At 41.1% G+C, this 27,419-nt stretch overlaps 1 protein-coding gene across 1 annotated transcript; it reads right to left on the bottom strand.

Moving 5' to 3' along the window:
• Positions 1 to 27,419, bottom strand: LOC139462659 (hemorrhagic metalloproteinase-disintegrin-like kaouthiagin). The gene is made up of 16 exons (XM_071244489.1): positions 27,338 to 27,419; positions 25,360 to 25,574; positions 22,127 to 22,216; positions 21,584 to 21,716; positions 21,248 to 21,389; positions 20,048 to 20,141; positions 16,227 to 16,301; positions 15,472 to 15,626; positions 14,226 to 14,275; positions 12,811 to 12,922; positions 9,779 to 9,940; positions 8,457 to 8,592; positions 4,021 to 4,134; positions 2,021 to 2,072; positions 1,259 to 1,405; positions 1 to 239 (listed from the first exon to the last, which is right to left on the bottom strand). Exons 1-16 carry the CDS (start codon positions 27,417 to 27,419, stop codon positions 1 to 3), a joined length of 1,998 nt encoding a protein of 665 aa, XP_071100590.1.

Genomic DNA, 27,419 nt, shown 5'->3' with positions numbered 1-27,419 from the left:
TCAATGCATGAATATGAGTTGAAACAGTAGCGTCACCAGCAACACGGATGTACAGGTGTGAAACAAGCCTCTTTCCATGAAAGAAACAGCAGCATTTTCGTCAAGGTAAAGGTCGCCAGTCAAGCCACACGTTTGACAGCAGACCACCTGATACAGTGTACCGTCATTCATCGTCTCGTTCAAACTGGGGTCACAGAACCTTTCTTCGCACCATACGTATCGATCGCCGTACTCGCATCCTGTAAATGAATACGTACATAAGTTGGTTGGTTGGTTGGTTTGTTGGTTAAGCCGCACACAGCAATATTCCGGCGGTCTGTAAATAATCGAGTCTGGAAAGACAGTCCAGTGATTGATGTCATGAGCATTGAAGTCAGCGAACCTGACCATTCGGATCCCGTTAGTCGCCTCTTACGACAAGCATAGTCGCCTTTTACGGCAAGCATGGGTTGCTGAAGATTGGTTGGTTGGTTGGTTGTTTAACGCCGCACTCAGCAATATTCCAGCTATATGACAGCGGTCTGTAAATGATCGAGTCTGGACCAGACAATCCAGTGATCAATATCATGAGCATCGATCCACGCAATTGGGATCGATGACATGCATCAACCAAGTCAGCGATCCTGACCACCCGATCCCGTTAGTCGCCTTTTACGACAAGCATAGTCACCTTTTACGGCAAGCATGGGTTGCTGAAGACCTATTCTACCCCAGAATCTTCACGGGTCTGAGAAGACCTATTCTACCTCGGATGAGAGACATATATGCATGACATGTTGTGATAAGCAGGTTAACAACATTGACAACAACGAAAATAGATAACAAGTATCTCGTCTGCCTGTGGAGGTCTAATAAAGCAATGGAGCAATAGACCATTTTAATAAGGATCCAATCAGCTTATGACATCTGTACAATCCCTTTAATCATTATCCTTACTGAATATCTGGCTTCCCTATCCGCGTGCTTCATTACCTACGTGCTATTTATCATTCTTAGTGTACATTTGGCTTCATTCAATTATCTGTATGCTAAAATTTGTCTGTTTGTTGTTGAACGCCAACGGCGGTCTGTAAATAGTCGAGTCTCGACCAGACAATCCACTGATTGACATTATGCGCATCGATCTGCGAAATTAGGATACGATGACATGCGTCAACCGACCCAGGAGCCTGACCACCCGGTACCCTCTTAGGACATACGTTGGTTACCGAAGACCAATTCTAACCCGGATCGCCACCGGTCATTAACATTCACATACCTGTGCCACCTGTACTTAGATCAAGACAAGTGCTGCAACAGAGACTTTCTATTGAGTAACAAGAAGTAGTGCCATAGTCTCCGATATATGAAGAACAATTCTGTCCTGTTTCGTACACGTCAGCCGTCTCACCAAGGGGACAACTATCTGAAACAAAATTTAGAGCATTTCAATTGTTTATATCCCACAAGACAAACAACAGGGAATTCATTTCCTTATCTATTTGGTTTGTTGTTTAACGCCGCACTCAGCAATATTCCAGCTATATGACGGTGGTCTGTAAAATAATCGAGTCTGGACCAGACAATCCTGTGATTGACATCATGAGCATCGATCCACGCAATTGGGATAGATGACATGTTTCAACCAAGTCAGCGTGCCTGACCACCCGATCCCGTTAGTCGTCTTTTACGACAAGCATAGGCCGCCTTTTACGGCAAGGATCGATGACATGCATCAACCAAGTCAGCGAGCCTGACCACCCGATCCCGTTAGTCTCCTTCTACGGCAAGCATAGTCACCTTTTACAGCAATTGCAAGCATGGGTTGCTGAAGACCTATTGTAACCCGGAATCATTGGAACAATGTGGAGTGAGGAAATAGGTTTTATGCCGATCTTAGCAATATGTCAGCAAATTCACACTTAAAAAAGACTTCACACATTGTACTTATGTGTGAATTCGTACCCGGGTCTTCGGTGCCTTAACCACTATGCTACCCAACAGCCACAGAACAATATGGAACAATAACTATCATATTCACCTGATGTAATGGACGCATCGTCGGTGGCTACACATTGTCCTCCCTGACACCACTGAAGGAAAACAGAGAAATAGCATAGGTAAACGTGGGCAAACATGGATAAACACGTGTAAATAAAGCGACAAAACCTTTTCAATATCCATTAGAAATCTCTGCATAAAGCAAATTCGATTTACGATTCCGACTATATCAAGAGCATGCGCGTATGAATCACTATCAAATTGTGATGACACCAGGTGTTCGCGAAAAGGTGTCAACTTAGGTAAACGGAAGTAAACATGTTTATATGTCCTTGAACAGATGTAAACTTTAACAGAGCTATACTTTGGTAAAGAGTGTCAACTTATGTAAACAGTGATAACTGAAGTAAACAGATGTATACATAGCTACGTAGTGCCAACATAGGTAAAACTATGAAACAGGTAAACAGTGTTACCACAGGAAAACAAGCAGACAATTATACATTGGTAAAGCGTATATATTAGTTGGTTTGTTTGTTGTTTTACGCCGCACTCAGCAATATTCAAGCTATATGTAAATAAACGAGTCAGGACCAGACAGTCCTGTGATTGATATCATGAGCATCGATCCACGCAATTGGGATCGATGACATGCTTCAACCAAGTCAGCGAGCCTGACGGCCCGATCCCCTTAGTCGCCTCTTACGACAAGCATAGTGCCTTTTACAGCAAGCATGGGTTGCTGAAGACCTTTTCAACCCCGGGTCTTCACGGGTCTAGCGTATATATAAATTGATAAAACAGGAAGACAAAAATCGTCAAAAGGTTTCAATGCTACTTCTTGTCCCTTCATCAAGAGAATAATATATATATTTATCTAAAGTGAATGAGTGGTTCAGTTTAACGCGGCCTCGCACATTTTGTCTCAGTTATACCACGGCCTATCAAGATCTAGGTATCTCGTTAATGCATTTATATATTTTCTGTTTAGCTTTGTACGGAATAGTTTAAAGGATGTTTGTGAGTCAAACAAATTGGTCGCGTAAAACTGCGAAACTGGGAAAAAAGTCGTTATCATGCGTTCTTGTGTCCTTCCGGATTAATGAATTTTCACTTATATCGAATGGAAGTACAGACTAAATAGTAATTGTTGCTATGCATAAAACAGTTACATGTACACTGTACATCATTTCCTTCCCACATCCACACTTTGATACAAGGCCCGGATGACCGACTGGTAGTGTTAGAGAAACAGTGTCTTACCTTTCCACATCCACACTGGGATACAAGGGCCGGAGGACCGACTGGTAGTCTTAGAGAAACAGTGTCTTACCTTCCCACATCCACACTGGGATACAAGGGCCGGATGACCGACTGGTAGTCTTAGAGAAACAGTGTCTTACCTTCCCACATCCACACTGGGATACAAGGGCCGGATGACCGACTGGTAGTGTTAGAGAAACAGTGTCTTACCTTCCCACATCCACACTGGGATACAAGGGCCGGAGGACCGACTGGTAGTCTTAGAGAAACAGTGTCTTACCTTCCCACATCCACACTGGGATATATGGGCCTGATGACCGACTGGTAGTGTTAGAGAAACAGTGTCTTACCTTCCCACATCCACACTGGGATACAAGGGCCGGATGACCGACTGGTAGTGTTAGAGAAACAGTGTCTTACCTTCCCACATCCACACTGGGATACAAGGGCCGGATGACCGACTGGTAGTGTTAGAGGAACAGTGTCTTACCTTCCCACATCCACACTGGGATACAAGGGCCGGATGACCGACTGGTAGTCTTAGAGAAACAGTGTCTTACCTTCCCACATCCACACTGGGATACAAGGGCCGGAGGACCGACTGGTAGTCTTAGAGAAACAGTGTCTTACCTTCCCACATCCACACTGGGATACAAGGCCCGGATGACCGACTGGTAGTGTTAGAGAAACAGTGTCTTACCTTCCCACATCCACACTGGGATACAAGGGCCGGATGACCGACTGGTAGTGTTAGAGAAATAGTTAAGCATGTCTTACCTTTCCACTTCCACACTGGGTCCCAAGGGCAGGATATATGGGCTGACAATATCCCGGATAGCCAGGTATTTCACAGTATAATCCTCCACACAGTGTGTCCAGAGGTGTAAGACTCTGAAAATAATGTTACGTATGTACTTCTCAAATACATTTAAATAGAATATACAGAATAAACTAATTTACTACTGATGTTTTTTGTTGTTTACATTGCATATTCATTTAACGTTGTACACAGGGGTTAATACGAGGGCCATTCAATATATAACCAGCCTAACCTATTTGTTACTGCTCCTCACTTCTTCTTTTTCCACATAACCACCATTGAGGTCTATGCACTTTGTACAGCGATGTGTGAGAGCTAAAAGCCTGTTGTGATAGAAACTATGGGGTTGTTCGTGTAACCACCCCTCCACTGCTGTCGTGAGTTCATCATCGGACCGGAAATGACGTCCTTTCTTCAAGTTTGGGAAGAGAAAGTAGTCGCTTAGTGCCAGGTCTGGTGAGTAAGGTGGATGAGGCAATACTTTGAACCCGTTCCGCTTCACTGCGGCAACCGAAAGTCGACAAGTGTACACTCTGGCATTATCATGTTGGAGCAGCACACCTTTTGTGATCTTTCCACGACGTTTGGCAAGAATAGCAGTCCGCAAACGGTCCAGGAGATCGGAGTAGTACTCCAGTAATAGTCTGGCCACGTGGCAAGTAGTCAATGAGCAAGACCCCTTTGGTATCCCCTAAAGATGGTTGCCATGACTTTGCCAGCCGATGGTTGAGTCTTAAACTTTTTGGGACGGGATGAAGCAAAGCCAGTCCACTGCTTACTCTGTTCTTTGGTTTCTGGGTCATAGTGGTGTACCCAGGTTTCATCACCAGAAACAATTCTCTCCATAACGTTGTCTGCATCCCGACTGCATTGCGTAAAAAGTGCCTAACACATTGACGCACGTACAGCCTTCTGATCATCAGTCAGACATTTCGGGACCCATCGGGCAGACAGCTTCCTCATACCCAGACGATCATGCAAAATGGTATGGACACTTCCCTCTGAAATGTTCAAGGCCTTGGCCATTTCTGACACCTTCATTCGCCTGTCTTTGACAACAGTTGTCTTACAGCTTCACTGGTTTGGTCATTGGTCACCTCTACAGGCCTGCCAGGGCGTGGCTCATCTTCCAGGTTCACCCGACCCCTCTTAAATTCTGCAACCCAGAATTTGACAGGTGCATCCGAAGGTGCACTGCCACCATAAACATCTGACAATTCATCATGTATCTCCTTTCCCGGTTTCCCTTTTAAGTAGAGATACCTAATAACAGCCCTGTATTCAACCTTTGACGAAATTTTTTGCAGAATCTACCCTTGCCATCTTTATAGATCACGTGTGTGACTTCAAATACAATTTCCTCACTGAAACTTTGTCTATGCACGTGACATACATTGGTGCACAGCACGTGACAAACATGCAACCGTTAAGATCTGATAAATAGCTTAGGCTGGTTATATATTGAATGGCCCTCGTATTATATCTATCTCTTGTTCCATGGTAATAATTGGTTCCAGCAACCTATGCTAGTCCAACAATCGTCTGTATGAATCGGGTGGTCGGGCAAGGTGACTTGGATGATTGCGTGACATCGTAGCCCCACGGCGTGGATCGTTCTTCATAATATCAATCACTAGTTTGTCTGGGTAGAGTCGATAAATCAAAGTCAAGAGAGTATTGCATTTAATACCCCCGGCTCATATGCGTACGAGTTGTATACAATATAATCCTTATGTTTAACAGTTCGCTTCTAGGATAAATCAGATTTTGAACATATATGGACAGTTTTGATATGACAGCATCATTTTTTTAAGAGAAAAGTACAAAATTACGTGATAGAATTAAGTGATAGATAAGACATGTTTTACATCAGTCCTACCTTGCACTGTTTTCTGGAAATGAATGCCATTCTTGGTGAAAAAAAACATATTAATAGATTGTTCACGAAGCTATTTAAAAAAGAGTGTAACCTTACCAGCTGTTTTGTTTAACCACACAAAGCCGTAGCCGGGAGACAAAAGGTTTTATATATTTGATACCCATATGGCTTTGCCCATATCATCTGAATGTACAATTGGGGCGGTCGGGTAGCCTAGTGGTTAAAGCGTTCGCTTGTCACGCCGAAGACCCGGGTTCGATTCCCGACATGGGTACAAAGTGTGAAGCCCATTTCTGGTGTCCCCCGCCGTGATATTGCTGGAATATTGCTAAAAGCGGCGTAAAACCATACTCACTCACTCACTGAATGTACAATCATGTTAGAAGCAAGTTTGGGGACTTGGCGTTCACGCATCCCAAGAAGATTAAAGCAGTATTTCAAACATGTGATTTGTGAGGAAGAGAGTTTATGGATGTGAACTTCTTTATTATGGGGAACACAACGTTTCGGAGTATATGCTTACTCCTTCATCAGGTGAATGAATGATGTGGGCCAGAGAGCATATATATATTTGTGAATGTGTGTAGGACGAGTGATAGACATTTTTGGATTATTGAATATAATTTGAACATATGATCTGTCGTTGAATGTTTTGTTCTAAAACCACCCTGAGTTTCGGAATTCCGATCTCGCATATAAGCCCAATTCGTAGTCCTGAAATTAAGTACTGATGTAAAATTCAAATCCCAAATTTAAATTATTTTATCATTGCAACCACAACATGGCCAGGGCCAGGAGCTTTTTCACTTTTTAGATGCAATATAGCGTCCATAATTTTCAAAAATAAGTTTGTCAACATCACTGTAACATGCAGAGTAAACATCCATAACATCTAACACATCACCGTCAGTGTGGAAACAATATTCGTAAAAACTTTCAGAAAATGGCTAAGCCACTGGGCTTTTGACGTAGTATCTTTTGCATTTGGCTGTTGTTTGAATGAATGTATTTGTTTTCAAAACTTTGATGAAGAATTGACAGTATCTCTGAGTTAGGTATTTGTCTGTTCAAACGTACACAAATCAGATTTATATTTCCAGTAGCAGGCATAAGTAATTTATTGGTGCCTTACTTTGTTGATTATGGATAAATGTAGTTTTCTTCATACAATCTGAAGAATCTAAGATGACAATAATCAATAGACCCATCTTTGTTAAGATAAAGTTTAATGAAAAGTAAGTGAACACAAGACAACATAATTTCCTTCAGACTTTTCAAAATGGTTTCACGAAGGGATTCTTTCGAAAGAAATTCTTTCATTGAAACAACCCAATGTCGACTTGTTTTTTGTAGGCTTTCCAATAGCAACAGCTGATCAAGCAGGTAAATGTTATATTTAGAGTTACGATTGTTACAGTAGACGGTGGGATATAAATATAAGTACATATCAAACTTAAGTTTCTGACAAAAGAGAAAAAAAAAATATTTTGCATTAATGCAGAGAACATTATCGATGTCTGATGTTATTAACCTGCAAAACTTACTCATTGAACGATGGATAATTATGCAAACGCCACCTAGGAGTCGATCATACTCGAACTGATCAATGTCTGACATGCATGTACCTAGAAGACATCACAACCATCGACCCGATCAATGTCTGACATGCATGTACCTAGTAGACATCACAGCCATCGAACTGATCAATGTCTGACATGCATGTACCTAGAAGACATCACAGCCATCGAACCGATTAATGTCTGACATATATGTACCTAGTAGACATCATAGCCATCGAACCAATTAATGTCTGACATGCATGTACCTAGTAGACATCATAGCCATCGAACCGATTAATGTCTGACATATATGTACCTAGCAGACATCACAGCCATCGAACCAATTAATGTCTGACATATATGTACCTAGTAGACATCACAGCCATCGAACCAATTAATGTCTGACATATATGTATCTAGTAGACATCATAGCCATCGAACCAATTATGTCTGACATACATGTACCTAGTAGACATCATAGCCATCGAACCAATTAATGTCTGACATACATGTACCTAGAAGATTCACAGCCATCGAACCACTTAATGTCTGACATGCATGTACCTAGAAGACATCACTGCCATTGAACCGATCAATGTCTGACATACATGTTCCTAGAAGACATCACGGCCATCGAACCAATTAATGTTTGACATACATGCACGATACACAAATGTTTCTACAAGACCTACTATTTGGAATTTGCGTATGTGAGAGATGAAGTGACTTGTCATAAGGTTTTGACTTAATCCATTCACGTCCCAACTGTGACTCAAAAAAGAACGTTTCTCATCTTTATTCATAGTACGAAGCACTCATAAAATCGATCGTGTAACCGGTGTCAGGTTTAATACATTCATGTGATATATTATCCGGACCTCGGATTATAAACATGCCTCCGTCATATAGCTGGACTATTGCGGTGTTAAATGCACGCGCTCGCGCGTTCACTCACGTAACAGATGGTTGAACCAGCACCCAAGCCCAGTTCACATTGTTCAGTGATTGTAAGTTCCTCGCCGTGCCTTTTGCCCGCGACGTCAAACACGTCAGTAGGTTCCGCAGCCTCACTGAGACACTTGAAACCCGCTCTGTGAAGGAACAACATACCAGCAATGTGTACTACTCAACATGTGATAGGGTTACGGAGATAGTCTACACAGCATAAGTAATATCATGGGTTTATCATAGAGTAATTGATAAACATCATGGGTTAATCATAGAGTAATAGACCCGTGAAGATTCCGGGGTAGAATAGGTCTTCAGCAACCCATACTTGCCGTAAAAGGCGACTATACTTGTCGTAGAAGGCGACTAACGGGATCGGGTGGTCAGGCTCGCTGACTTGGTTGATACATGTCATCGATCCCAATTGAGTGGATCGATGCTCATGATGTCAATCACTGGATTTTCTGGTCCAGGCTCGATTATTTTTCAGACTGCCGTCATATAGCTGGAATATTGCTGAGTGCGGCCTTAAACAACAAACAAACAAACATCATAGAGTAATTAGGAACTAGAATGTTTACTCATAAAAACATAAGCACTCCTTTTGATACATTAGTTCAAGTAGTTACTATAAAATTGCAAAACAATCAGAAAGCAATAAAAGCAAATTATAGCCTTGAAAGAAAATGGTTGAATGCAGAAATATTCATTAGCTGCAGAGTTTTGAGGGGAAACAAACGCTACTTGTTTGAGAATAATTGGAAACACAAGAAATCAACAAATAAAAAAAAATGAAAAGGCAATAATATACATTAGTTTGAGAGTTAGGACTCGGAAACGAAGCCTAAAGTTGTTCGGGACTAAGTCGATATTGTTTGCATGGAAGTATAGGAACATAAGATTTTTAATATTTAAAAATTGGGATGGGACATAATAACCCTTTCAAAGGTTGGGTAATGTATTTAACTGATTTCAAGCATCTACATTGATGATATTCAGGCTTTCTTTTACTAGGTCCTCAGATGAAAAAATAGGTACAAATTATAACAGCAACTACACAGCGTTATACTAGTATTATTTGGCCCAGCAACTGTGTACACCTTTTTGGCACGTTGGTTGGTTGTTTGTAGTTTAACGCCGCACTCAGCAATATTCCAGCTATGTCTGTAAATAAACGAGTCTGGACCAGTGATTAATATCATGAGCATCGATCCACGCAATTAGGATCGATGACATGCCTCAACCAAGCCAGCGAGCCTGACCACCAGATCCACAGTGATGGTGGTGTGTTGGTGCCGTACTCTCACGCACGGCCTGTCAAGAACTTACGCAGTGTCTACCAGGTTTCCAAGATGGTGCTTGAAATATGCCACAGAGCAGTGAGAAAACTCCCACACGTGGAAGATGTTGACGGACGTTAAACTTGGCCACATAAGGAACTTCTCATCTTTCCAGCAAATGTTGTTCGTTCCATCATGTTCCGCACCCAAACTGAAGGTAACAAGGTATCATACAATCAGTGGTAGTCTTCGGGTGCCACTGGAGTGGCAGGATACACTCACCTATTCGCGAACACCTGGTATCATCACTATTTGATAGTGATTCATGAACACATGCTCATGATATAGTCGGAGTCGTACAATATGCTTTATTGCAGGGATTTCTGTTGGATATGGAAAGAGTTTTGTCACGTTATTTATTAATTATTCTGAAATCTGATTGTTTTTAAAAATGCTGTTGAATGGTATTGGTGTCGGACCTTTCACCATTTAAATGTTTTTTTCATACGTCTCTTTTGATATATACGCGGAATGACACCGATCGTCACTGAACTCAACATTTAGCCAATTATGTCATATTACACTCAACCATGTCATGTCAATACCACGAAAGAAATTACAAGTATGGTATCTAGGTTGAAATTGACATCACAGTAAATTTATCTCCAAAATTAAATGCTCTCCATTCAGAAAGTTTCAAGTCTCCAATAGACCCGTGTATACAATAACCAAGGCGGTGAAGTGAAATGGGGTTTAACGTTGCACTTATATAGCCACGTGCGTGTGGCTGCTTGTATTAGTCCGGATTTATGTCGGTTTTAAAGCTAGCCAACTGAGATACCATGTTGCTGTTTAGCATGTATACATTTCTCAGATACATTGTACGGACTCCGAGCTGACCAGTCCTTGTTTATGATCCTTAACGCCGAGCGCGGGGCGGGGGAAAAACAAGTATCATAGTGTAATGCATTTTGGTATGACGCAGCTTGGGGATCGAACCCCGGACATTCCGCTCTCAGGGCAGACGCCCTTTTCACTAAACCTTTCCTCTCAATAACAAAACCAGGTCATTGTATTATCGGAAATGACATACACCTTGGAGACTGTGAGAGAAAATAGGATTCTCGTGAACACAAATAAGGCAACGGTGGACAAAATGGGGCGACTAAAGATCACATTCAAAGATCATATGATTTCATTGGGTAATAAAGTGAGAATACAAAACTGCAGACAATATTATATTGTAGTTGAAGACATCATGCCTCTGGGGTGGTTGTGATTAAATAGAATGTGTGAAGAAAAACATACTTATATCATCAATACTAGTACACCCACGTCCGGATGTTTTGGTACACTCCGGGGACCTGTTCAATCGGGTCATTCTATTATGTTCGTAAGCAATAACTTTAGGGTTCGGTGTTGGCTGGAATTGTCTATTGGAATATCATGCGATACTCTGCTCTGTATTGTGTATAAATGTAATATACATTTGTCATTAACATTTTTGTGAGTTGTGTTCGGCTAGAAGAAACAAATGAGAGATTATTGGACGCAATCGGTAACAACACTTTGGCCATCCGTTACGGGAGACACTAACTCTGAAGGCCAATGTAATGTTTCATTCTGCATATTTCACCATAACCCTTCCCAAAGGCCCTTCATTTGTTTTGAAGATGTGACCAGAAAATCCGATGCATGTGGTATGCTTGTACAATATATTCCCGTGTTTGTTCACCGGAATCCTTCATTTGCCTTCATATTTGTTTGTGACGGATGCCATCAGTGGGGCAGGTTAGGGTCACATTTCTCGGGAACACCTGGTGTCGTCATTGACAGTGATTCATAATCACATGCTTAATATGATATAGCAGGAATCGTACAATGGACTCGATTACGATTATGAAATGGTTTTGTCGGTTTGTTTTAGCCTAAGTCTCTTGAGAAATCAACTTTTTGCTTTGTTGAGATACGATGATATGTCTCAACCAAGTCAGCGAGCCTGACCACTCGATCCCGTTAGTCGCCTTTTACGACAAGCATACTCGCCTTTTACGGCAAGCATGGGTTGCTGAAGACCTGTTCTATCCTGGATCTTCACGGGACCTCTTGAGAAGATCAACTTGCGCATGATGTTCAAATATAAGAACCACGCATCTGAAGCATTATTCCACAAATGCTGCAGAATCTGTATCCCGTCATCCGTTCATCGTCTGATATCAGTATGTGTATATGTATATGTCACTACTTATGGGCGCTGTGGGCTGTAACATTGTGTTATTAAATGGCAGTTTTCATATTGACTTTATTACATTTAATGACATGTTTATTAATCAATTATCTTCAACAATCAATTCAACAATCTTTCAAAATATGCAGTAAAAACAACAAATTATCTCATAAATTCAACACTGTTTACATGTTTAAAGTTTTCAAACATAAACTTTTTAAAGTAACATAAGGGAATTAAATCTTCTGAACAATACACCATCTCTATTCTATAAATTCGGTATCAAATTTGCTCTTTTTCCAGACTTCCATACAATGAAATGTCAAATCACATTTCACCATATCTGAGTATTTTGACATATTATCATGGTAACAATAATATAATAATACTGATAAAGTGTTGTTTGGATTCTTAATGTGAATCCTGGGAACTGTCAACCCGAAAGTGCTTTCTTTTTCCTGAAAATATATTGACATTAACAGTTTCACCAGTGATTGTTACCCCGCACAACACAGAAAATGTGTTACTGTGTTGTCTTTTTGTGCTTGCCATACCTAGAACCTTGTTTTCTTATTGTGCAACATAAAACTCAGACAATGGCAGCCGACTATGCTTGTCGTAAGAGGCGACTAACGGGATCGGGTGGTCAGGCTCGCTGACTTGGTTGATGCATGTTATCGTATCCCAATTGCATTAATCGCTGCTCATGATATCAATCACTGGATTGTCTATCCCAGACTCGATTATTTACAGACCGCCGTCTTGTAGCTGGAATATTGCTGAGTGCGGCGTTAAACAACCACACATTCTGACATGGAGGTATGATAATTCCCCCTACACCTCCATCTACTTACTTATGGCCAAGTTCGTGGGCTGCCGTAGCCGACGTACCAGCAAACCGGTCGATGGACTCTTCAATCACCGAGACGCTATCATCGGTACACGTAGACCCGACAAAAGCATATCCTGTATACAAAGGGATATTTAAAAGTAGAGTAAAGGCGATTCTCTATATCTATTGGTAAATATTATTATATTATTGTGTTGTTGTTGTTGTTGTTGTTTGAATGCAGCTTGACCATTTGAATGCAGCTTGACCATTTGATACCACAGATGTTCAGTTAACTAAAATTTATTGTTAACGTTATCAAAAATGTGTTCCTAGGACCTGGCGTAAATACACATAACGGCGTCGAACTGAGCCTACGGATACACTACAATACAAGCCTGAAGGTGGTCCAAATTTGGAAAGGGGGATCACTCCAGTGGATCGATGCTCATAATGTCAATCACTGGATTGCCTGGTCCAGACTCGATTATTTTAACAGACCGCCGTCATATAGTTGGAATATTGCTGAGTGCGGCGTAAAACAACAAACAAACAAACAAAAAGTTACAAAATGGATATATTCGTTGTTTTCATATTAGCAAAAATGGCGTTAGTAACACGCTTTACGTTGCCGTCCATCTATACTCGCCATCTAAAACTTTGTCTGAATACATATTCTTTTCTTGTTTCCTTCCTTTGATTGTGTTACTCTTGTATGTACCAAACCCCACTTACTTAACACTTAGGGACCGACTATTTGATTTTTTTGCTTGGTTGGGGTGGGTTCGGAGCTGGCATTTTATGGAAAATATTTTTTAACCCCGAAAATTCTTGGAAGAGGAACACTATTGGCTTATAGTTTAACTTAAACCTTTCAGATGTAGCTTGAAATATAGCTGGTCTCCATACAACGCCTTCTCTCCCCGATTTTATCAAATGGTCGGTCCATTAACATGTTGTAATGGTAAAAGTGTTACCCTAATTACTAATTATTCCATATATCATTCTACCTTTGTCAACCTATCTACCTTTGTCAAAGGGTCTCTTTCGGGTGGTCAGGCTGGCTGACTTGGTTGATGCATGTCATCGATCCCAATTGCGTGGATCGATATTCATGATGTAAATCACTGGATTGTCTGGTTCCGACTCGATCATTTACAGACCGCCATCATATAGTTGGAATATTGCTGAGTGCGGCGTAAAACAACAAACAAACAAACAAACAAACAAAGGGTCTCTTAGCTTTCGCCCAACATCCACAGTGTGCCTGTTCTAGAGATCCGTATATTTACAAACAGCCGTGATATAGCCAGACAATTGCATTGTACTGTGGCGTTGAATAACATTCCCTTACTTGTTAGTGTTCTCAAAACGCTCTCATTCGCGAATGGCTATTACGTTACACATGATTAGTTCAAATGCACACTGAAGGGTACGTACCGACAACTCCAAGGTTCACTGTGCCGCTGTCCAGATAAGACAGGGAGTATCTGAAATAATGAAAAGTGATCGTCATTTGAAATGGGTGAGTTGAGTTAAACGCCGCTATGAACGGTATTCCGGTTAAATCACGGCGCGTCAGTTTTTAAAGGAAAAGCCTGAAGTGATGCAGATCTCAGACGTTTACACTTTGGTGAAACCCACGAGCACGAGTGTGGTGCTGACAAACGTAGAAACATAAACGGGGCGAACCGAGATTCGAACCCATGTTTCTTGCGTGCCCAAGGGATGCAAACTGCACAGCGAATTGCGGCGCCTTCGACGACTGGGCCAACCGTGCCTTTGAAACGGACAAGGAAGATGAAAGACTGCACCTAAATAACTACACGAGACAAGCTTTTACTCTAATTAAGTAGACTGCCTCCGTGGTCTAGGGGTAGAGCGTCCGCCCGGAGAGCGGAAAGTCCGGGGTTCGATCCCCGGCCGCGTTATCCTGTCTGGCGCTCGACATTAAGGGGCTAAAACAAGGACTGGTCGGCTCGGAGTCAGTATACTGTGTCTGAGTGGGGTATTCATGTTAAACTGTGGCATGGTATCTCAGTGAGCTAGCACTATAAATCGGCATCAGTCCGGACTAGTACAAACAGCCACACAAACGCACACACGTACATGCACGTCGCTATATAAGTGCAATAATCTTGGAGGCGACGTTAAACCCCATTTCACCTCACCACCTCACCAATTAAGTTGTTCCAGGGTCCGCCCATGCTCTGGAGGAGGAGAACTAGGATATACTGTTATAAAATAAACTGTACCTGAACCTTCTAGAAAATCTCCTCATGTATTTTAGGATTTGAAATATAAAGTCTCCTCCTTTCAAAGAAAAGATCGATGCCTTAAAGAAGTGACTGAAAGTACGACATAACAATAAGTGGCCTTTTTGGCCAAACACAGCTCCTATACTTTCTCAGGAGGCCAAGTCGCCACAATTCGCTGCGCATAGGATTATGTCTCAGGCATACCAGGATCCGATGACAGTTGCTTCATATACAACAATCGTTCTGATAATGATTCTTGGTTTGTCAGTACCATACCCGTGCTTTGGGTTTCACCAAATTGTTACAAGACTAGGACCTTATTTTGCAATCAAAAATACTGTTTTTGAGGCTTAGAGAGATCAGCTCGTGAGATCACTGTACGTGAACACGTTTATTGTAGTCAGAGACTGGCTGCAGACCACACCAACCTTGTGAACAACATGGCATGGTCATTAACAGGTAACGTCGTTTCCATCCGCCATTGCTTCAGACGGTCCAAGGACAAGTCCGCGTCCACATGATACAGGAAGTTGGTGCGGTCATATGCCTTGTACGGCTCTGTCCATACCGCCGTCGCTTCGACCTGTGGATTTATAAATAACATGACAAGTTGTTTTACCATAATATACATTTGTCATGAGAAAAACAAATCACAAGAATTGATCATTTATGAATAAATTGGCTTCCTTTCGAGTCGCGAAGAAAGGTAAACGTCCTGACAGGTTAAAAAATGCATGAGTTGAAAGAATTACTGAAATATTATAAATGTGTCTTTACACATGTGAAAAACCTTTTTGTTGTCCCTGTGTACACGAATGCTTTGTTGTCTTGCGTATTTACATGACAGGTTATCAAATGACAATCAAATATTGGTTTAGATATGACATCGAACACGAAAGGGAATATTTTTTGGAAAGGAAAGGGCTTCCCATTGCCCATTGTATGAAGAACTCAACAAATCAAAACTATATTAAATGATCTAACATGCCAAATTTCTTCGTATTTTTTTCCCTCAAATACTTTTCAATGTATTTTTTTAGATGTTTACAATTCTTAAGTCGCCTTTCCTTTTTATTTACATTTTGATTGTCATGTGTGAGAAATACTTATATAGGTCGGATTTCAGCGTTTTTGAAAACAAAGGTAAGTAAATGAAAACATTGTGTTGAAAATATCACTATACCTCTGCGACGAAATAACCAATTAACCGCACGTCAATTGGCGGATCCATGTCAATTTCTGCATACCGCAGTGCGATCTGAATATGATAAATAGATATGTCTCATAGTTATTTATAAATATAAGAAAAATCGTCATACACAAGAAAACAAATAACGGTTACACGTCCGTATCAGCATACCGCAGTGCTGCCTGATTTTTTTATCAAGAAAATTGTCTCAAGATTGTATTTATTATTGTAATTAAAATCATCATACTCAATAAAACAAGTAACGGTTACACGTCATTTTTTGTGTTTTAAGGGTAACGCTATTTTTCAGGGCATTACCATCTGCAGAAAAGACCGAGGGCTTCTGCAAACGATAATGCCCTGAAAAATAGCGTTACTGTTATTATAGCTAAAATGATTTGAATTTGTTATCAAATAAAAATATACAACAATGTCGGTTTTGAAACATTTACTGCCCTCAAAAGGCAACGAATGTCACTGGCCCACTTTTAAAAGTTTGGAAACGTCGTAGAACAAACCAGATGAGGTCACTATTGAACCCTATGACGTCACGGGAGCGATATTGGCCCGTCGTCAAGCAATATGAGGTCATTATCAAGTTACAGTGGCCCACCCGGTTTTATGATAGTTCTATCCACTTCAGCTACAATTTAAGGTATTATTACTTCAAATTATTTCGGGAAGGGTTTTGTAGTGATTATAAGTTTGGTCGTGGTCGTTCTGCAATTTTGTCACGGTGTGTCAGCCGAGGTCCTACAGGTCCAAGAGCGCACACGTGAAACTCATCTACAAGGGTATGGTGCTGACAAACATAGGAACACCGTCAGGGCTAATCTCGGATTCGAAACGCTCCTCTAAGTTATAATCGTCTACGGCCTGTAACACTTTCCTCCACTTCAGTTTCTACACCGTGATATAACAGATCTATGTTTCAAAGCTGGGGGTTTCTTCAGGGGTTTGATCCCAGATGATGGAAGTTTTGGAAGAAATGGAAAAACTGTGTCCTCGAACATTTTAAAATTACTGATAATTATTTTCATCCTCTTGCACTATATCAATCCGTAGAGGATCCGGGCTAGAATTGGTCCTTACAACCTATGCTGGTCTTAAGACGCGATTAAATGAATCGGGTGGTCAGTCTCGTTACTTGGTCTTCAAGAATTCTCTTTCCATGTCACTTAAGGACATGACTCATCCGCTATGAGAATTGAACCGCCTGGTCAGTGGAATACAGGGGGGAATTTAATAAAGCGATGTGGCTCCAGGGAATATTATTCTAAAAATATCATTAAATATTCAAGTCGCTTTGTCGAGGGGGACAAAAATGATACTTTTCAACGTTGGAACCAGATTGTATACTCACTCCAAATGCTCTAAAAGTGAAAAAGTTCCCCAAATCCCATTTAGATCTCAAGAGTCGAATATAAGTTAGGGCGTTCATGATTTGACCTGCAGTGTTTCTTGGTACCCTGAAGGCGAATGATTTCAACCATTGCTTTATCTGGCCCTGACTCGATTGTTTCCAGACGGCGCCATATATCTAGAATATTATTAATATAAACCTACAACATTTATTCACTCGGAACAACTAACAACAACAGGGCGATCAGGCGGCCAAGGCGTCAAAGGCATCGTAATTTGCTGAGCACAGTTGCGTCCCTTAGGCGTACCACAATCCCATGATCGTGGATTTGAATCCCGGTTTGCCCTGATTATGTTTCTTGGTTTGTCGGCAACATACAATAGCTCGTAAGGGATCGCGTGATCAGTCACGCTGAAAGAATAGTTGACGCATGTCGTATCCAAATTGCGTGGATCGATTCTCATGATGTCAATCACTAGTGTGTCTGGTCCAGACTCGATTATTTACAGACCGCCGTCATATAGCTGGAATATTGCTGAGTGCGGCGTTAAACAACAAACAAACAAAACCTTCCTAATAATGTTAATGTGAAACCTTAAATGTAACTTGTGCCGTAACGAGAGCGGGTTAAACAGCCAACAAAAACACAAAAACTAATAATTAAGAACAAGCGTGAGCCTTAATGAATCTTCACAGACAATCATGACCTCTACCCGACTTGGAACACCTGCCAAATTATAGTAATAACAAGGTAACAGAAGAAATATGGACCCGTGAAGATTCCGGGGTAGAACAGGTCTTCAGCAACCCATGCTTGCCGTAAAAGGTGACAATGCTTGTCGTAAAAGGTAACTAACGGGACCGGGTGGTCAGGCTCGCCATCGATCCCAATTGCGTGGATCGATGCTCATGATATTAATCACTGGATTGTCTGGTCCAGACTCGATTAGTTACAGACCGCCGTCATATAGCTGGAATATTGCTGAGTGCGGCGTTAAACAACAAATCAACCAACCAACCAACCAACCAACCAACCAATTGCGTGGATCGATGCTCATGATATTAATCACTGGATTTTTCTGATCTAGACTCGATTATTTACAGACCGCCGTCATATAGCTGGAATATTGCTGAGTGCGGCGTTAAACAACAAACCAACCAACCAAGAAGAAATATGAAACTGATATATATCCCCGGGGCCACCCGTGGGTCATGCTGTCAGTGTAAATTGCAAATATACTGAAAAGGTAATGTCGTCATAATTGAGTGTCTGTACATATCCTGTAACCTCTATAGTCAGACAACAATATACCATGTAGGTATGAGAGGCATGCTTGACATACCACTTTTCTATTTAGTTGTTAAAACGTGGCCACAATATCCGAACATACATCTCAGTTTCAAGAACAGTACACACATCACGGCAAGGAGACCTGGTCTTGTCATCGTGTTGATGTGTTTGTGATAACGCTGATGCATGTTACATGTTGTGTTTTTTTCGAAGTTTACAATGACATTGAGTCACGTACCTATAGGCCTTTTTTCAGGATCACTTATGTAGACATGTTGGACACTTAATAATACTACATTCTCATATAGCCAATAATAGATTTCAGCAAGATTCATAGGGTAAAAAACACATGTAACTGACGTTCATTGCGTGAGACAACGTACAGACATACGATGTAGGTTGTGAATTGTGCGGAATCCTATTAGGGTCATTTGGTTTTTTAAATATTCTTTTTCTTTAAATTTCAAGATACTAAGTTGAAATTTCAAGTTGCTATGTTAAAATTAATATTAAGTTGAAATGTCAAGATATTGAGTTATAATGTTAAGATTAAAACTTGAAATTTCAACTTTATATATCGAAATGTCTAGATCATTCACTATCTTGAAATTTCAACTAAGAATATATCGTGAAATTTCAACTTAATATCTTGAATTTTCAACGTAATTTCTTGAAATTTCAACAAAGCATCTTGAAATTTAAAAAATAACAAGTGGCCCTAAAAGGATTCCGTAGAATTGTCTGTCATTTCGCGATCTCCGTGAAATTTGCACAGTTTACACTCGACTGTCATCATCAATCAATGGATTTCTGTGGTCAAGACTCGGGTACGTACAGGCCGCCCTAGTATAGTAGAAAAGGTGTTAAGTGTGACGTTAACCATTGTTTGTTGTTTAACGCCACACTCAGCAATAGTCCAGCCATGTCACGGCGGTCTGTAAATAATGGAGTCTGGACCAAACGATCCAGTCATTGATATCACGAGCATCGATCCACGCAATTGGGATACGATGACATACATCAACCAAGTTAGCTGGCCCGACCACCCGATCCCGTTAGTCGCCTTTTACGACCAGCATAGTCGTAAGCATGGGCTGCTGAAGACATTAGTGACGTTAAACAACCAAGGAAAGTTCACTATAGATTACGAGACCGTCCTACCCCATTGACTATGTGGGCGAAATATTTTCTTATTTCTGCCAAAGCATCTTCTCGTTTCAGTGCATCCGTTCCCATCGCGCTCTTGTCGTAATATCTGCAATGTATATGATAAACTTACGACGAACACACTTTACTTTCTGTGATCATGCGTCAACAGTAATATTACCTACAACAGAAAAAGGACAACAATTTCAATGGATATGATAAACCTATGCGTAAGAGGCGACTCGTGTGGTCAAGCGTGGATAGATGCTCATGATGTCAACCACCGGATTGTCTGGTCCAGACTCGATTATTTACAGTCCGCCGTCATATAGTTTGACTATTGCTGAGTGCGGCGTTTAACAACAAACAAACAGTTCTCAGACCTGTAATACCGTATCTACCTTAATCAGTATGAGTTCAATGAAAATGTTTTATGAAAATATTTCGAAAATCTGAAAATGACTGATCCGGTCCTCATTGATAATTTGAAACTCACTGAAGTTGAAACGTATTCAGAGTGCGGCGTTAAACAACAAACAAACAAACAAACAAGTGAGTGAGTGAGTTTGGTTTAACGCCGCTTTTAACTGTATTCCAGTTATATCACAGCGTGTCAGCTTAATGTGGGAGGAAAGCCCGAAGTGATGCAGGTCTCAGACGTTTACCTCTTCGGTGAAACCCACGAGCACGGGTATGGTGCTGACAAACCTAGAAACATAATCGGGGCGAACCGGTAATCGAACCCACAATCATAGGTTTCTGGCGTGCCCAAGGGACGTAACTCTGCACAGACAACTGGGCCACCCGTGCCCCCACAAACAAACAAACTTTGTAAGTGTAATCAGGTTTCATTTCCTATTGTTTTTTAAGCCGCACAACAGTATTCCAGCTATATGACGGTGGTCTGTAAATAAACGAGTCAGGACCAGACAATCCACGGAATGGTATTATGAGCAACGATCCACGCCGTCGTGGTACGATGACACCCAATCAACTAAACCACCAAGTCCAACCACCCAATCCATTTGGTCGCCTCTTATGACCAGCATGGGTTGCTGGGGACCAATGGAAGTGCAAAGCCTTTGCAAGTATCGCTATTCCCGATATAGGTACAATGTGTGAAGCCCATATCTGGTGTTCCCCGCCGTGATATTGCTGGAATATTGCTAAAAGCGGCGTAAAACCATACTCACTCACTCACTGTAAGTATCTTACTCTTTGTAGATGCTGTAGTCAATGACAGCGAGCAAGTCTACGATGTAGGCAGGCACGTCTCGTTTCGATCTGGTTGGAGCTGTTGGCTTTGGGACGCCGTTTGGAGTTGGCGTACTGGTGTCATCTGTCTTCCCCGTCAATGCTGAAAGCGTGATGCATCATTGGTAGATGTTTATAAATACTTACACCAAAAAAAACCATTAATGCTTTTCATGGAAAACAATTGTCTCGGAAACAAATATTTTTAAATAATATTATGTTTTGCAACAAAAAGGCATTGGTATTCCATAGGTTTGAGACCCAAGTCTCCCATTCGCCAACAACATCGTAACTTACGTCTCACTTTGAAATCACCTCCGAAGTCCGGCAGCTGGTAAAGCTCCATGTCATACTGTACAGGACTACTGAATATATTCCCTGCGTTTGGTTTGAGGACCCATTCTTTGTCACCGAAAGCAAGTGTCCCCTCCTGGAATAAAGAACATTGCGGATGTATTGTCAAGAACGTCAGCACCGTAGCCGGCTCGTGGGTTTTACCAAAGTGGTACACGTCTGAGATCTGCATCACTTCGGGCTTTCCTCCCACATCAAGCTGACATGCCATGATATAACTGGAATACTGTCTCACTCACTCACTCACTCACGATGATTCTTCTCAATGTCGCTTACAGTTTGTTGGGATTATATTTCCCATGATTTCCTTACATAATAGGTCTTTTGAAGTTTATCACGTGGCATGACGTGTGCCAGAAAGTCCGAGGCCGACTGAAAAAAGAAATTTTATTTGAACAAGTCGTTTCTTAAGAGTTAAATTTACAGGCCTAACAAATTAATCAGTATGTTATTACAGTAAAGTAGGTTTGTTATTCTAATACTTACAAATATCAATTGCACGCTCTCATTGTGCGGTGCAAAACACGTGACCTTCATTGACGCCATATTGGTTACATCCAGGTACATGCCGACATTCTGGCAACAAAACACTCCAAATCAAAACAAAAAACGATTCAGATAAAATAACTTATCATTTCCGAATATACAGTGCCAGCTGCTGGGATACCATACAACAGTGTAACTTGGATATCCCACCCAGACACAGTACACAATTCAATACCATCTATACACAATCTCATTAAAATCAGATCTAAGTTCTCGCTATCGCTAAACAAAGATCCGAGGACATCCCATCACGGGTGACGTCAGAACGACCTTTCATCCGACCAATCAGAGCGTCGCTTACGAGATCGTGAAAGTGACAGTCGGAATATGTTTTATAATCATGCAAGCTCGAAAACGTTAACACGGGGTATTCCGAACGACAATACGACTGATTCCGTCAAACTTATCGTCCATCTTCGCTTCCGTGGGATAAACGTTTGAACGGAGGAGGCGTTGCACAGAACGTGGGAAGCACTGCCATACAATCTCAACCATATATTAGACATTCCGGAATATTCGTTTCTTCAGTTTTCAAAGTTTTAATCGAGAACGTGTCAACATATTTTTCAAGCGTAGTCTGAAATGGAAGACGCCAGGTTGAAACGAGTGCCGTATAGCTCGAGAAAGCTGCTTTCTAATTGGCTGATGGGAACTGCTTGTTAGTCATTTCAGTGGTCGATCAAAGTTCGCGAAAGGTCGTTCTGACGTGACCTGTCCTCAGATCTTTGTTCAGCGGCAGCGTGAACTTAGATATGATTTTAATGAAATTGATCTATACATAACTTCTTCTTTCGCTCCTGCAAAACCCAAAGCGAGTTATCGTATGAAAATATGAGCATACTCAAGGGAAAATATCCGTGACGATTCCGGGGTAGAATAGGTCTTCAGCAACCCATGCTTGCCGTAAAAGGCGACTATGCTTGTCGTAAAATGCAACTAACGGGATCGGGTGGTCAGGCTCGCTGACTTTGTTCATCCCAATTGCGTAGATAGATGCTCATGATATTAATCACTGGATTGTCTGGTCCAGACTCGATTATTTACAGACCGCCGTCATATAAATGCTCAGTGCGGCGTAAAACAACAATCCAAACCAACCAAGGGAAAATATCAATGCTATATTGCTCTGTAACATTTAAATCTGGAATAAAAGCTAGGCTCCACTTCTTCATATACAGTCAAACACCGTCGTGCCGAAGATGAAGGGACCGACATGTACGTAAACACTTCGAGTTATCCGAGGTTCAAACGAAAATAAATGTCGACTTATCAGAGTAAATTTGTGCTTCAAGTACATGTTCGGGCCTGGAAAATGACTTCGAGACAACCGCCACATCAAATTCGACACACCAGCGCTTAAATAAAGATGATTAAAGAAGCAATACGCAGAAACCAAACCCTTACTTCGAGACAAACGTAACTTCGACACATCGAAGTTTCGACACATGGGTATTTGACTGTATACCGAACAATGTATCTTTTGCAAATACATACGTGTATGACATTGACTTTATTTTGTTATATGTTTCAGATACCGTTGATACCTGATGAAAGGCTGGTATAAGAAAACTGCCTGTTCCCTCAGAAGGTCGTAAAGCAGGGTCATGCCATGTGACGTGTAAGAGCAGAACATTACAAAGTGCAGTCAAACACACTATTGCTATAGAATAGTTACAAAATGCGTTACATTATCGATTTTAGTTTCTGTACTTCAGTATCAGTACGCCCTGTGTTACCAAAACAAATGCGTTTCGTCAGGAAATAAATAAAATATACGATTGCAGCTGTTAAATATGAAAATATACTCACCGCCTAAGGAAAAGCGAATACCATACATGTTTGTTTTTTTGTTGTTTTACGCCGCACTCAGCAATATTCCAGCTATATGACGGCGGTCTGTAAATATTCGAGTCTGGGCCAGACAATCCAGTGATTGACAATATGAGCATCGATCCACGCAATTGGGATCGATGACATGCATCAACCAAGTCAGCGAGCCTGACCACCCGATCCCGTTAGTCGCCTTTTACGACAGGTACAGTCGCCTTTAACGGCAAGCATGGGTTGCTGAAGACCTATTCTACCCCGGATCTTCACCACACGTGTGATCCCACGAGTTAACATATGAAGACTTACTCATATTCAAGAGATATTAGATTGGTTTGATGCACAAACGAACATACTGGAATGTTGTGTCAACTGTCGGTCATGAACCCATCACATGTGACGTCATAGATCCATAACTCGATATGCATCATTTGTTTCGTGCAAGATTAGCGTGTAAAGTTTGGAAATTACGTGCAGCAAATCTTGATAAGAATAAAGACACTCTGTGGGAACACTTGACTGGTTGTCAGTTTTGTCATTAATTGGAAACATCTGAGACTCTATTTAACGTACACACTTCTCCATATGTTTCTATGGTTCACGTTTCTTTGGACGATGAGTATATATAAACTGCAGGGAAAAAGAAGGTATACACCCATGTTTGACAGAGGATACAAATGAGTGAGTGAGTGAGTATGGTTTTACGCCGCTTTTAGCAATATTCCAGCAATATCACGGCGGGGGACACCAGAAATGGGCTTCACACATTGTACCCATGTCGGGAATCGAACCCGGGTCTTCGGCGTGACGAGCGAACGCTTTAACCACTAGGCTACCCGACCGCCCGGGTACAAATGAAACAAACAAGAAATGGTTATTAGATGTTGACGTATTGACACGGGTTTCACTCTTGTGATTCGGTTGGTTGATTGATTGGATGGTTTGTTGTTTAACGCCGCTCTCAGCAATATTCCAGCTATATGACGGCGGTCTGTAAATAATCGAGTCTGGACCAGACAATCCAGTGATTAATATCATGAGCATCGATCCACGCAACTGGTACTGATGACATGCATCAACCAAGTCAGCGAGCCTGACCACACGACCCCGTTCGTCGTCTCTTACGACAAGCATAGTCGCCTTTTACGACTGTGATTCGGACCTTCAGTATGTGCAGTGTTTCGGTGACTGTTGTCAGCCTAATAACGTCTGGATAACGTTTGAAATGTTTTGGTCAAATCCAATTTTCAGGTGTATCCTTTCTTTTGCCCAGAAGTTTAGTTAGCAGTGTTTTTTTTATATTGTCCACTTGTATATATGAACACACAATGTAATATGTCTCATACCGTGATGTCTATAAGATTCAGTCTCTGAGTCTCGCCACCTTTGTTGGACGTATACACGGGAGCGTTGACACCAGCGTTTTTGTTCTTGATCAAGGTCAAGGTCGACGTCACGCCATCACTCTCCAACGCCACATGCAACTCCTCGGAGAGTGTAAGGCAATTGGGGTTTTCTCTGATCGTCCTTTCGTCGACCTGCATATTTGCATTCTTTCCTGCTGACAGGAACATTCTTAAAACATATTTAACCTAAAATTTTAATTTATGACTAAAATAAAAAAAATGTATGATCTCGTTTTAGACATTGAACTGAGATTTTCAATGTATTTTTCGGTGTCTATAGCCGAGTCTGATAGTGGTGAATTATTATTCCATGTTTGTTTGTTTATTGTTTAATGCCACGATATTCCATATGTATGACGGCGGCTGTAAATAATCAAGTCTGGAACAGACAATCCAGTGACTACGTCGAGTATGATTTGGTTGGTTGGTTGGTTTGTTGTTTTACGCCGCACTCGGCAATATTCCAGCTAAATGACGGCGGTCTTTATGTTATCGAGTCTGGACCAGACAATCGAGTCATTGACATCATGAGCATCGATCCACACAATTGGAATCGATGCTTCAACCAAGTCTGAGCCTGACCACCCGATCCCGTTAGTCGCCTCTTACAAGCATAGTCGCCAATTATCGCAAGCATTTACTGATCACTGGATTGTCTGGTCCAGACTCGATGATTTGCAGACTGCCGTCATATAGCTAGGAATATTGTTGAGTGTGCGTTGAACAGCCAACCAATTGCGTGGATCGATGCTAATGATGTCAATCACTGAATTGTCTGGTCCAGGCCCGATTATATACAGACCGCCGTTATATAGCTGGAATATTGCTGAGTGCGGCGTTAAACAACAAACAACAAAAACATAATAGTACGTTATTTTCAACAAAGTTGTCTTTAAGTAACCATGATATATCTGCTGATTAAGTAGATCATGTCACATTTTTAAAGAAAAATGCAAATAAAGTATAAATTAAGTAAATTTGAAATGTATATTTGTAACTTTATGTACCACCTGAAAATGAAAAAGGAATAATTCAAGGTAGTAACACTAGATAATGTTAATTTTGTAAAACTTTAATCCCTGCTGTTACCGTTCACATCTCTCATCTTACTTTTTCAAGGCAACACCAGAGACATTAACAAGAGGCGTTTATTTGGCTTTAAATATAATTTTACTTACTGAATTCTATCGGTTTGTCGGAAGCACATAGTATCATAAAGGGTGCATCATGACTCTCATAATGAATGAATAATAGTTGTCCAAAGTTTAACGACCTATCAAAATGGGGGTGACATTAAGATGACACTTTAAAACAACTCAGTGACTCACCTCACCTCATAGACTCTTTGATAATACAATCTGTATCTCCGCTCCCAAACCAACGCCCCATTGGAGAGATTTTTTTTGTAAACCAATGTGTTCCAGAATAAAATGGAAAATAATAATTTACCCTCGGGTTATATATTATGTATTGTTCCATTACATGCGTCAAGTCTTGAATATAAATTTTAAAATTCTTCGACTCCTGCGTTTTGAAGCAGTGACCGAAATATCTGTGATTCCAGAAAGCACACTGACAAGATCACAAATTGAGTTTGAAATGAGTTGAATTATTCGTCATGATACTTGTAGAAACGCCTTTATGTATTTGCAAAACAAAAAACATGCGTCTTGAGCAAAGGGAAATATTCTCGCAAATGGGCCACTCTTCACCCATGGGTGACATAGTTTAAATTTTGCGTTTTCGAAACATCTTATTTTTCATTTCTTTCTTCCTAAGTATGAACGCATGAAAACAGCATGTTGAATTTTGACCGAAACGAGCCACAGCATGGAGAGTTTCTGGACAAATGAATTTCCAGAATTAAAATGGGACGTGTTATAACCATAATAAAACAAATACATGAAGTCACACCTACCACAAACCAACATGAACAATCTGCCAATAAGGAGACAGGGCACCAACACATGTAAAATATCCATGTTCAGTGTCTTCAACAT

The sequence above is a fragment of the Haliotis cracherodii genome, unplaced genomic scaffold (genome assembly GCF_022045235.1).
Source record: "Haliotis cracherodii isolate W230 unplaced genomic scaffold, xgHalCrac1.p SCAF_15, whole genome shotgun sequence".
Lineage (NCBI taxonomy): Eukaryota > Metazoa > Mollusca > Gastropoda > Lepetellida > Haliotidae > Haliotis > Haliotis cracherodii.
This window is presented reverse-complemented; position numbering and strand designations above follow the sequence as displayed.